Below are 12827 nucleotides of genomic sequence, written 5' to 3' on the forward strand. Positions count from 1 at the left end.
CCCGGGGGGCACCCGCTTTGCTTCTCAATGTTCTGGAGGGTCCTCGCACACTGCGTGCGGAGCCTCTGTACTGACGGGGTCATTGCAACGACGAGTCATGAGTTTCAGCGAGGCAAGGTGGCCACCGTGGCTCAGAGAAAATCTGGTTTAGGAGGAATCCAAGCATTGGGGGCCCTTGCCATGCCAGGGACACCCCCTGATGGCTGCATCTCCCCATCTCCTGGACACACAATTGCCAGCCCCTGCTACGGAAAGCTTTTCCTCCCTCGGTCAGCTAGCAGGCGGCCTCTCCTGGTACCACCACCCGAACCCCGAGGGCCCAAGTGACCGCCCTTTCCTTGTGACTCCCCGGCCCCCTTCAGCTCAGAGCAGGACTGTGGGGGCACGGGGGCCAGGCCCACCTGGCGAACACCCAACGCACTAGCCACGCCCCACAGCCTCCGGGTCCGCAGACACGCAGAACCTGAGGGGGGAGGCCGGTTGTTCTGTTTTCCGTTTCCTCCTCCCTGCCTCTGCATGGTGGGCCAGAACAGTGTGTCAGAGGGAGGGGCCCCAGAGAGCCCGGTGTAAGACCACGACAGGCCACTAGGCAAAAACAGGGCTCACAGCTCGTCAGGCCCCACAACCTGTGGCCATCTGCTGGTGGCACTTCTTCAACCGTCACTTTTACTCCACGATTCAGGACAACACGGGACTTTAATGTTAGTAAGAGACGTGGATGTACCAAGGAACACAATGCAACAACTTCAACTTCTTGGGGAAGGAGGGCTTAAATGCTGGGGCCCAGCTCTTGCACCCTCCCACAGCCATGAAAGCACAGGCCTCGGCTGGCCTGCTGGCCCCGGTGAGCAGCACGTGGTGACGAGGTCTGTGTACCCCCCACACATCCGTGAGCAAGTATGGCCGAGGGTCGGCAGAGACGCTGGGAGGAACCTACGTCAGCCAATCCTGATGTGTGACTGTCATTTCAAACCACGGGGTTTTGGGGGGCTATATGGAAACAGCAAAGCACCTCATTGCCCTATTTCTTCCAAGTTTTCTAGGCCAGTGCTGTGCACAAAGAATACATACTCAATAAATATTTTGTCAATTTAACAGACATTTATTGAGCATCTATTATGTTGCAGACAGTGTACTAAGAACAGAGGGTACAGAGGTGGTCAGGATGGGCTCACTTTCTGCCTTCGTGGAGCACATTCAATCACTGCTGCAAGGAGTTCCACGAAAGCAATTCCTAGCAATGCCGAATGATGGCTGAACGAAACCCTATGGTGTTAGCAAAGAAACAGAACTATAGACAGTGAAGGACAGAGCGCCTAGACAACACGCATGCACCTGCAGGGCTTCTCTAAATAACAAGACTGGCATCACACATCACGGAGGATAACAAGTGACACGGAGAAAAGATACTCTCCGTATGGCGAAAGCAGGTTCTTACCCCAGACCATACACACACACACACACACAGGCCAGCAATTCCAAACAGATCGGGCGCACGCGCACGCACACACGCACACGCGCGCACGCACACAGATTATCCTTACGCCTGCAGAGTAGGGAAATACTTCATAAACAAGACCAAGACGCTAGAACTGTAAAGGAGAAGATTGATAAATTTTACTACATGATAATTAAAAACTGTAAGATAAAACATACTCTAAAAAAGTTAAGACAACTGGTAGAGATTGAGGGGAAAAATTTGTAACATACATAACAGACAAAGAATTAATAGCCAGAACAGATCGAGAACACCACGTCAGTAAGAAAAAGGTAACGCCGCAGAAAAATGGGAAAAGGATATGAACAGGCAGTTCACAGACGAGGAAAATCAGTCCATTAACATCTAAGTAGACCTGTGTGCATCAACTCGGTAATATACTAACACGTTCGTCCATTCAGCCTTGAGCAACGCTGGCATCACCGGTATTTACGGATAAGTCAATTACTTTGTTTCTGAGGCTCACATCTGATTTGAGAACCACAAGGACCCATCATCAAGCAACTCTATGGGAACACCTCAGGGGAGACAGGCCATTTAACAAGAAACAAAAGATCCCGACATAGGGTATTTACCTTTGTGGCAAATCTTGGATTTAATACTCCCCCAAGTGCCTTAGACCACTGCACCTGGGGGTACCCTCACGCTGCAGACGCTCAGTGTGCGAGGCACCATGATGACCCAAACACAAGTTGGAGGCAACCAACCATGTTTCATTCTCTATATATACACTAATGGGAAGACACAAAAATTATTTCTTAAAAAGATGTATTCTTGAAGAAATTTTTAATTAAAAAAAATCAAAAGAAAAATTGAACAGTGCCTAAATCTTTATTTTTCATAACCTACATTTTTCAAATTAGACAGTTTTACACTGAATGACACAAAAGGAAACTTAAATTACCAATAGTTTACATGTAAGCTTGATTCCAGTCTTAATGAAAAGTAGAACAAAAACAAAAGCCCTCAAGAAAGCTTCCGTATTACATCCCGCTCTGCTCCTGACTTGGATTGTCTGCTGCGCTCCGGGTGACAGGCCACCAAGTGCATGAGAGCACGACTGCAGCTCGCAGGCGGCAGGCACAGACGCGCACCTTCCTCGCCCGCTGCCCTCGGAACAAACGGAGCCGGTGTTTAAATGTAAACCTTGTGCTCCTGGCTAATCCAGCAACAGGAAACATTTCCTGCCACCCGCTAGTGACAATCAGTGATGCGGGGACAGGAGGGCCAGACCAGGAACATCAGGACACCAACTCTTAAAAAGCAACTACTCTACTTGAAATTCATGTCTGGTGAAATGGGGCCAGATTCTCATCCCTCTATTTCCAAATTAGAAGTATCCTCACACAATTTTACAAGTTAAAACGTCATTTGTGATTGCCGTATCTGACTCTACACCCTGAGGTACTGCTGAGGAAAGGAAAGAGTGACGTTTCTAGAAATGGACAAAAGCCTCAGACTGCTGGCTGCTTGCGCCAGAGCGGCCGCCCCCCGTGCTGCGTCCCAGCCTCCCCTTGTGTGGGCTCCCCTCCTTTTCTGTGAGTGTAAGATCTCACAAGGATCTCAGAAAGATGGGCTTTTTTGGACATAATATAGCTATTTGGCATATCATCTTTGCTTAATTAAAAAGAGTGCTATGAAAATAACACCAGAGCGAGGTTGCAAATCTGGATGCGACAGACTCTGGCCATGAGGACAAGAGCTGCAGTACGGTGCAGGCGTGGGTGCAGTGGGACGGCCGCCACACTGGCTAGCCGTGCCCCGTTGCTGTCACGGGTGACCACCTCCGTCCCGTGATGGCTACAGCTGGCTCTAGCACACACACCCCCCGGCCGGGGGAAGGACACGGCACTCCTGAAAACCAGTGTCTCAGCTCCACAGGTCTGCGGCTCGGGGATGATGAAGGCTGACGGCATCCGCTCCCTCCTCCAGCAAAGACCGCTCAGTGCGGACCTCCTGTGGCTCGCCTTTCCAACTCTTCTCACAGTACTCATTAGCTGGGGTGTCAGAGGTCAATTCTTCCTGATTTTTTAAGTCCACAATCCCTCAACTACAAAAAAAACGAATCCCCGTGTTCCTTTTACAGGCATCTGCAACATACTAGCACTGTTTTTTCTAAGTAAAATCTGAGTACTGGCAGCTTCTCTGAAGGACACGGTCAAGCTCACCAGGGCGTGTTTTCCTCTGGCAGGGCGAATCGCGCGTAGCTATTTATGATTTTAAGTAGATTATCTTTTACGTTCTCCTGAAGATCCTGCCAGTTTCTGCTTCCTACATTATGCTTTCACATTAGCTATGATTAGTACATATTTACAGACTTTTAAGAAGAGCATGAAGACATCGGAAGGCTTTAACAGGACTTTCCGTTTCCCTTCTGCAGCAGCAAAGAGGAGAATCAGTCCAACACACCAGCATAAGAGGAAAAGAAAAACACCTCAACAAATTAAAATAATATTCAAACCACAACATTTAGTTTTATCTACATCCAGCTCAATAGCAACATTTATAATATATCAATAATTTTTATCAGATTTTTCTCTTTAGGGTACCTTTTTAATATGTTCTGATTATTTACAACTGTACAAGCAAAGCACACACTCCCAAGTGCACATATTTAATACAGTATCGACTATTTGCATTTACAGGATTTCTCAACAATCTGAGAAAGGTCAACTGTTGCAGATCTTCAGGGTACATCACAGACACCGCTGCCAGCCCAGCTCCCACACTACGGAGCGCTCACTCAGAAACCCCGGCGGCGGCGGCCCCACGTGACAGAGCGGCTCTGGAGCCCACTCGCGCCCACCCAGGGGCCGGTCTCCGCCAACTCTAAGCTGTCTTCTACAAAAGTTAAGGCAAAGTCATTTTCAAGTTTAAATAAAATTCAAGTCTTTAAATATTGGATGGAAATAATTTTTAAAAAAAAAAACACCTCAGTCTTGTTAAATAACATTTTGTGGAATAAACTGTATGGTTACATTTAGCAGGAAATATTTTAATGTCTGCTGCTTAGAATACTTAAAGAAAGAATTTAGGCATTTTAAAACAAAATAATTTATATTGAACTTTATTATCCACTGCTAGCGCTAGTGCATGCGTGTTCTTCAGAGTGCAGCACTTCCGGAAGGGAGTCAGTGAGACCCTCGTCTCGGAGGGAACTGTTGGCCTCACCGCCACGGGCACCGCACACACCTCTCTCACGACTTAAGTAACACTTCCACTGTGTGCCGACACGGAGGTATGGGGAGGCTCCCACGGAGCTAATGCGGGGGAGCCGCGGGAGCCACGGCAAGAGCCACGGTGGCTCCCGAGCCCTCCGGGCCAGCTCGCAGGAGCAAGACAACATCAGGGTACAATTTCGCGGTGACGCGTCGGTGGGCAACCAGGTTTACGTTTTCATGTAGGTTCTATTCACAATGTGCTTTGACTCTATCTTACACAACAGCCACGGAGTCTGGATTGAGAGGCTGGTTACTTGCTTGCAGCACATAAAAACTCACGATTTCAGGGCTCTCTTGGGTGCATCTTGCCCAGTAGGTCAAAAACTTTATAATAAGCTATACTTAAAAAAAAAAAAAAAAAAAAAAAAAAGCCAAAACAAACAAAAAAAACAGAAAAAAAAAAAACAAAAAAAACAAACCCAAACAACTGCTAGCGTCACTTGCTAAGATTCTGAATGAAGTACAACTCCCATGCCAGCGAGGGCACCACCTGACCCCACCCCTTCTCCAGGCCACACTGACTGTGTTGCCTCCAACCTCGATCCCAGCCGTCTGCAGCCCACCCGTCGGTCTGGACATCTCAGAGATATGCACTTGCTAACCAGTTATTTTAAAAAATGAAGTAGCATAGTTCCGCTTAATTTAGAAAAACTCACTATATATAGAGCTTGCATTCATAGCCACATGGAGGCTTAATAAAAATATCAATTTGTTAGGATAAATGCATTTACTATCCTGAAAAAAATCAGACTTATGCATCACCTCCAGTTAAGCACCAACCTAAAATAAGGTTTATATTAATTAAATCCTGAAAAATAGATTTTTTTTCAAGAGGGGGGAAAATCCGACTCACGGAAGAAACACCACTTGCAGGCACCTCAGCGGCCCGTCTACGCTGCAAGCTCCTAACCAGCGGCTCACTCTCGGCCCCGAGTGGGACAGTGCTGAGTTGTGGCGACCTCAGTTCCTCACAGCCCTCCCAGACCTCGGCGCTCACTGAGGGGACTTGGGAGGGGTGCTCTGTTCTCTGTGTGGACGCTTCCCGGCCGCTGGGGGCGAGGGCCGGCGGCCTGGCGGCCTCCTCTGGTCTTTGGGTGGTCCCGGGTTGGACTTGGGGGCACAGGGCTCTCTCTCGGCGAGCTTCTTTTCTTCCTTCCCACAACCAACAGCATTTGGCTTTTGTTCTTTCGGGGGCTGCAACGGGGAAGACGGAGGCTCTCTACTCGTCCTCTGACAAATTTCCGCATAGCTGGGTTTTCGCAATTCCTGGGAAACAGACACAACAACGCACAAAATGACGTCTCCAAACATGTGAAAATAAAGTCTACTTCAGGTAAAAGTGAACAAAGTTTTCAGCAGTAGCCAAATTCCACATTCAAAAGTACCGTCACCAGTAAAGGTTCATTAACATCAACAACTTCTATTTTCCCGCAACACAGGGTTCCCTCCAAGACACTCTAGAAATATCCTGTAAAAATGGGTAAAACTAGAAAAGGTGCTCAGACACAATACTGGCCTCTGCACACTCTCTCGCCATACGGAAGCCTCCAAGGGGGTGTGAGAAACGGTGCCCCTGGAAACAGGCAGGAGCAGCACCTGCTTTCTCTGCCCACGTTTCCTTCCAAGCACGGCACTGCGCATGGCACGGGCTTCCTGGAACACCTGTAAGTGATGCAGCCCATCACTCACCAAGGAACATCAAATAACGTCTGTGCCCATTTCAAACTACCAGAGGCTGGTGGTGTGGATTTGGATTCAGGAAAGGTGAAGACAGAGTTAAAAACTTTCTAGAGGCGTCCGCTTGTTCCCTTGGCGGCTGTCTTTTCTCTCGTTCTGCTCTGCCATGCCCTGCTCTGAAGCGACACCCACCATCTCCCCCAGCAAGTGGGCTCGGCCTGCAGAGGACGCCATGCGGCCCTGCTTTGTCTGGCTCTCGGAGCCCGCCACCGCCCCGAGCAAGCGGTCCGTGCGGGCCGTGGGCTACGACCTGTACAATGCCTATGATCACACAGTACCACCTATGGAAAAAGCCCTTGTGAAAATGGGACATTCAGATAGCTCTTCCTTCTGGGTGCTATGGAAGAGGAGCTCCCTGTTCTGGCTTGGCTGCGAAACACCTCATAGATGTAGGAGCTGGCATCATAGGTGAAGATTATAGAGGAAATGTGGGTGTTGTACTAAATTTTGGCAAAGAAGGGGCGCCTGGGTGGCTCAGACGGTTGAGCGTCCGACTTTGGTTCGGGTCAGGATCTCCCAGTCTGTGAGTTTGAGCCCCGCATCGGGCTCTGTGCTGACAGCTCAGAGCCTGGAGCCTGCTTTGGATTCTGCGTCTCCCTCTCTCTGCCCCTTCCCCGCTCATGCTCTGTCTCTGTCTCTCAAAAATGCATAAACATTAAAAAAAAAATTTTTTTTTTAAATTTTGGCAAAGAAAAGTTTGAGAAAGGGTGATCGAATTGCACAGCTCATTTGTGAACGGATTTTTTATCCAGATATAGAGGAAGTTCAGGTTTTGGATGACACTGAAAGGGGTTCAGGAGATTTGGGTTCTACTGGGAAGAATTAAAATTTATGCCAAGAACAGAAAATGAGAAAACATACTTTTCTTAAAAATAAAGTGTCTCTGCTTAAGCTGTTTTGGTGTTTTGTACTTCTGTAAACTTACTGGTGTTAGCTTCTAAAACTGGTTGTCTTAGGATTAAAGAAAAGATACCTCAGTTGGGGTCACAAAGGAACTTACTTCCTTGTGTTTTTATATATTTGAATGTTGTATAAATCAGTGTGGTGACCTAATACAAAGTGTTTCCTTTTTTTAATAGAATGTATATCAATTACAGATCCAAAACTCCCTATATTATTTAATTCACTAAATGCTGCCTCTCAACTTATTAAATTGCTTTGTAAATTACAAAAAAAAAAAAAAAAAAAACCTTTCTAGAAAGGGGAGTCTGGGTGGCTCAGTCAGTTGAGTGTCAGACTCCTGATTTTGGCTCTTTTGGCTCAGGTCGTGAGCCCAGGGTCATGGGATTGAGCCCCACATCAGCAACGTGGGGCCCGCCTGGGATTCGCTCTCCTCCTCTCTGCCCCTCCCCCAGCTCACTCTCTTATCTCTCAAAATAAATAAAGTTAAAAAAAAAACTTTTTAAAAAAAGTTAATATTTCAGCTTTTGAAGGCTAAATAGTAGAAAAGAAACTTAAAACTATTTCACGTCCATAAGCCATTTACTAACTTAAAAATAATTACAATCTGTAAAAATTTTTTCTTTAAAGATTCAACCCTGTAGACCTAAGGATTTAACTCCCAAACGTCAATGGCAGAAGTTCACCCAAGATCACACTGAGGACAACACGGATCAGAACAAACAGGGCGAGCGCACCAAGGGCAAAGCAGCAGGGAGAGGAGCTGCAGGGGCCCGTGGCCAGGACAGAGCTGCCCTGGGTGGGGGTAGGGGCGGCCGTGCTTCTGCTTGGTGTCTGCTGTGACAGCACCGGTCCGAGTGAGCAGAATCCGCAGAGAAGGCGGGGCAACGGTCCAGAGACTTGCAGACAACCTCACTCAACCAACAGAGAAACAGAAAGGTCCCGGGACAGTGGCCATGAGAAAGAAGCAGGACACTTGGTTGAAAGTGAGTAGCCAATACACAAGGTATTTGGTACAGAAAGCACAAATCAGACTTCACGGCAGATGAGCTGGAGAAGACAGACAAGATGCAGGAAAGGAACCATCTTCTTCCCACATCAACATACCGTGGCAGCGCCATTCACTTGCACCGATTTACTCGCTGTTGTAGTGAGGGCAGAAGGAAGTCTGTCCACATTCGAGGTCTCCCGCTGCTTCTCCACCACCTTGGGATCCCTGCAAAAACGCCACCCACGGTGTGAATCTCCCACACACGCCAGGCAAGGGCATCTGACGGCATGGAGGCTTGGCGGCAGGTGGTACTTACTCAGGCAGGTGGGAGGGGGAGGGGGAGCGCCCGTAGGCTGCAGACAGGGTGCAGGCAGCTGGCGCTAAGGGCTCTCTGGGGCTCACTGCGGGGAGCGTGTTCGTGCTTGCGTCCGCATTCAGGCCCTGAAAACCAAGGGATGAAGTTTAAATTGGGTGGAGAAGAAGCCCTCACAGGTCTCTCAGAATGACCTTAAAATACCAGTAACAGTTCCTGGTCTGAATTACAAGGAGGCTTGCTGCCTTCCTCCCCGGGACCCAGGGTCATTCCACCTGAGCTGAACATACAGCCTCCACACAGGGGAGCGGCTGGAAGACACCACCATCCAGCAGCCAAAGAAGCAAAGCCCTGTCCTCCAGGGAGCCCCCGCTCTGCCCACAAACACCTCTTCGCTCCTGTGACACGGGCCACCCTTGGGCTTCTACTTCTCCACAAGCTCCTTGTCTCCAAGGAATAAATATCAGAGGCATCCTATTCCTGACACGCCGGTGCCTAGCACAGCCTGGCACATGACGAACACTCGAGTTCCCACCTAATTCCCACATGGCTCATTTTTGTAACTAAAACCAAGAAAATCAACACTTCAGTACAGACAGAAGTCTGAGGGCCTTGTGGTGAGAGGTGGGTGTGGGCACACTTCCCGCTTGAATGCACAAACCGTCCCCCGGAAGGAGGTGTGTGAATTCCCAATTGAACAGGCGAGGAAACCAAGGTTTGGAACAATTACATTAATTTGTGCACAATCATGGGGCAAAGACGTGAATAAAGCTAGATGCTCTTACTCCAGCCAGTGACCACACACAGCGACACTTCACAAATGCACAGTCTCCCTCCCACTGTGTGACTAGTACGTAACTGGAAGTGAGATTAAGCGCAAATAGAACGTTTTCTTATGATTCTATTTTCATAGCAGATTAAAGGTTCAACAGTGGACTGAACTGAGAGCATGTGGGGGGGGCAAGGTGAGCAGGGCAGTGCTGCGGCCCCCGCCGGAGTCCCCACTGCTCTCACACATAGGCACCAGGGCACAGAGAGGGACGCTGCAGGGGCTCCACCTGGGTGTGGCACCCGGCCAAGACTTTTTACAATTAGCCATTCTTTCTTCAAAAAATAAATGATACAGGGGTGCCTGGGTGGCTCAATCAGTTCCACGTCCAACTCTTCATTTCAGCTTAGGTCATGATCTCACGGTTCATGGGATCAAGCCCCTCATTGGGCTGGCTGCTGTCAGTGCAAAGCCCATATCGGATCCCATCTCTGTCTCTCTGCCCCTTGCCCACATGGTCTCTCTCTTTCTCAAAAATAAAATCAACATTTAAAATACATATATATAAATACTATAAACATTCAGGGGGAAAAAAATAGGAGCAGTTATCATGCAGCAACAGGACAAGGACTGAACATGGGGCTCTATAAATCCTGCCCTGAGCCCTGGCCTGGTAACTGAGGGACTCTGTGGTGGCCCTGCAAGTGTCCACAGTCTGGACGTGGCTGCAAAGTGGTGCCTGCCCCAATCCAGAGGCCTTCCATCTGAGGCAGTAGGTGGGGAGATTTCCATTGGAAAAAGACACAACGAGACTGGTGGAGAGCCAGGCAGACAACTTGCAAGAGGACAAATGCTACCATGGCAACTTGACAGCTGTTCCTGCCTCGACCCGGCTAAGCGCTCACCCAGGCACCACACATCACTCCCAGCACAGACCCTCCAAACCTCATTAACAATCGAAGAACCCAGAAGGAGCACTGCAGACTAACACTCTCTGACTTCGGTAGCTCCCCTCATTCTTGGGCCTGCAAACAGTACAGAAGAGTGGGGGCAACTGGTGTGGTAGCCCGTGGAGCTGGCCAAAGCCACCGGAATTAGAGTAAAATCACTCTCGGCTTCTCCTTAGTGATGTCGATTACTAAAAACTGTATCACTTCTGTTATAATTCAGGTTTTTGTTTTATTTTGTGGACTTGTAAAATAAAGTCAGGTCCTGAATAACAACAATAAAAGTGCAATCTGAGTCTGCAGCGAGAGAGAGAGTCTGTGTGGCACACGACACAGGTTTCCACCTCTGACCTTGGCAGGCAGCGAGGGAATGCACTGAGAGGGTCTAGTTGTACGTTCAACTCTGACCCGACTACTCCAAATCCACGTGGCCTCCACAAATCACTTACCCTCTCTGAACCTCTTCCACATGCACACACCTGCCTGTGTGAAGAACTGGAGAAGCACTGGACTGAAACTCAGCACTAAGCAAACATCAGCAATACGGATCTTACCCTTTCTTTTGATGATCCAATTAAGAAGCTAGACAGCCTGTTTTCAAACAGGTCCTCAGTCTTCAGGTGGCCTGCCGCTCCTGGCAGCGGAGGGAAGTTGGACAGTCCTAATTCAAAGCTCGGGGACGGGGGCTTTGGTGGCGTTGGAGACTGAGTTTGACTCCTCTGAAAGAGAACAACACTGTCATGCTGCGGAAGCTCAGACTGTAAGATACGAAGACACGCAGCAGAAAAGTAAGGCAAACAATCCGTTCCCTAGCCTTCTGATATCCCCCTCTGCCTGAAAACAACACAGGTCATCCAACCATCACAACACTTCGTCACCTAGTCAAAGATCATTTGTTAGGCAGCAGCAACCATCAGGAGCACAGCTGTGAAGCTCAACCGTCCTGAGGCTGTCATTGGCCGTACAGCCACTTCTCTGAGATTCCCAGACTGTCCACTTCCTGGCCCACAGTCAGCCGACCAGGTGGACACAAGCGTGCAGCTGAGGAAAGCATGGAGACGGTGACAGACAAGAGAGAGCACTGTGAAACAACTTGACCCCACCGGTCAAATATCACAATAGCCTGAGTATAGCCCCTGACCTTAGTCCTTTCCAGACAAGGTCTGGGTTATTACAGGAGAGCCTATTCTCCAAATTATAAACAAGACAGTGAAAGAAATAAGCCAAAAAATGTCACTTTGAACTCTCTGACACTTATGTTAAGAATTTTACACAGATTTCCATTGAAAATGGTTTAACAAGGCAGAAGGGGCTTCAGTTATCTGAAAACTTGATTTACTCACTTTATATTTTATAATCACTACGGAGAAACATGGTATTTGAGGACAGATTTTTATCAGATTCTTTGACTTCAAGAAAATAAACTCAGAATAATATAATTTATAAACCCAAGATCCCAGGAGAAAGGCAATGATGTATTTTTATTGAAAAATTATCAAGGCAACTTGCTTTAACAGGCTAGAAGTCATTCCGTGGGTGTCCAGTCCCTTGGCTGAAGAAGACAGGGAGGAGAACGGGGATAGGAGTTCAGGTGGGAGGTAAGCGTCTTTGGGTAAATATGGGCTACTCTGAGTGGAAGCAGTGCTTTCATGGGCTCACATAGCTGGAAAGGGTCAACAATGCCCAGCAACTTACAGCAACAGAAAGATTACTCCCTATAGAGACAGAATCTAGACAAAATCTGGTAGAACTCAAGAGACAGCAAGTTAAAGAGCGAAAAGGGACCCACACTGATAAAAATCCCACCCTCTCTCACAGGAATTCATCCCAAATGACAAAACAAGATAAGGCCACGGCCAGAGATCTAAGCAAAACAGATCTAAGTAACATACCTACCTGATGGAGAATTTAAAGCAACAATCATAAGGATACTCACTGGGCTTGAGAAAAAAAGGTATCAGGGAGACCCTTACCACAGAGATAAAAGAGTTAAAAAAAGAATCAATTGGAGACAAAGAATGTAAAAACTGAGATAGGAAACAGGCTTGATGCAATGAACACAAGGCTGGAATAAACAAAGGAACGAATTAGTGACAAAGAAGACTAAATAATGGAAAATCATGAAGATGAACAAAATAGATTTAGGGGATTCAGTGACTCCATCAAACATAAAAACATTCACATTATAAGAGTCTCCAAAGAAGAGAGAAAAGGGGCAGAAAATTTATTTGAGGAAGGAACAGCTGAAAACTTCCCTAATCTGGGAAAGGAACCAGATGTCCATATCCAAGAAGCACAGAGAACTCCCCTCAAAATCAACAAAAGCAGGCCAACAACAAGACATATTGTAGTTACATTTGCAAGATACAGAGATAAAGAAAAAAATCTTAAAGGCAGCAAGACAAAAGATGTCCCTAGCTTACAAGGGAAAACACAAAAGGCTAGTTGGAG

At 47.7% G+C, this 12827-nt stretch overlaps 1 protein-coding gene and 1 pseudogene across 4 annotated transcripts in view; one reads left to right on the forward strand and one right to left on the reverse strand.

The window, feature by feature from the left end:
- Positions 1-2310: 2310 nt before the first annotated feature.
- LARP4B (La ribonucleoprotein 4B) overlaps positions 2311-12827 on the reverse strand; it is a 92736-nt gene continuing 82219 nt past the window's right edge. For all 4 annotated transcript variants that reach the window (XM_045465191.1, XM_045465190.1, XM_045465192.1 and 1 more), the window contains exons 15-18: positions 10931-11095; positions 8664-8788; positions 8464-8572; positions 2311-5985 (exon numbers count right to left, since the gene is read on the reverse strand). In XM_045465191.1, coding sequence (XP_045321147.1) covers positions 5713-5985; positions 8464-8572; positions 8664-8788; positions 10931-11095 — 672 coding nt within the window. In that variant the 3' untranslated portion in view covers positions 2311-5712. The remainder of the gene's footprint in view (positions 5986-8463; positions 8573-8663; positions 8789-10930; positions 11096-12827) is intronic.
- Positions 6329-7347, forward strand: LOC123591233 (annotated as a pseudogene).

This window comes from Leopardus geoffroyi, chromosome B4 (assembly GCF_018350155.1).
Source record: "Leopardus geoffroyi isolate Oge1 chromosome B4, O.geoffroyi_Oge1_pat1.0, whole genome shotgun sequence".
Lineage (NCBI taxonomy): Eukaryota > Metazoa > Chordata > Mammalia > Carnivora > Felidae > Leopardus > Leopardus geoffroyi.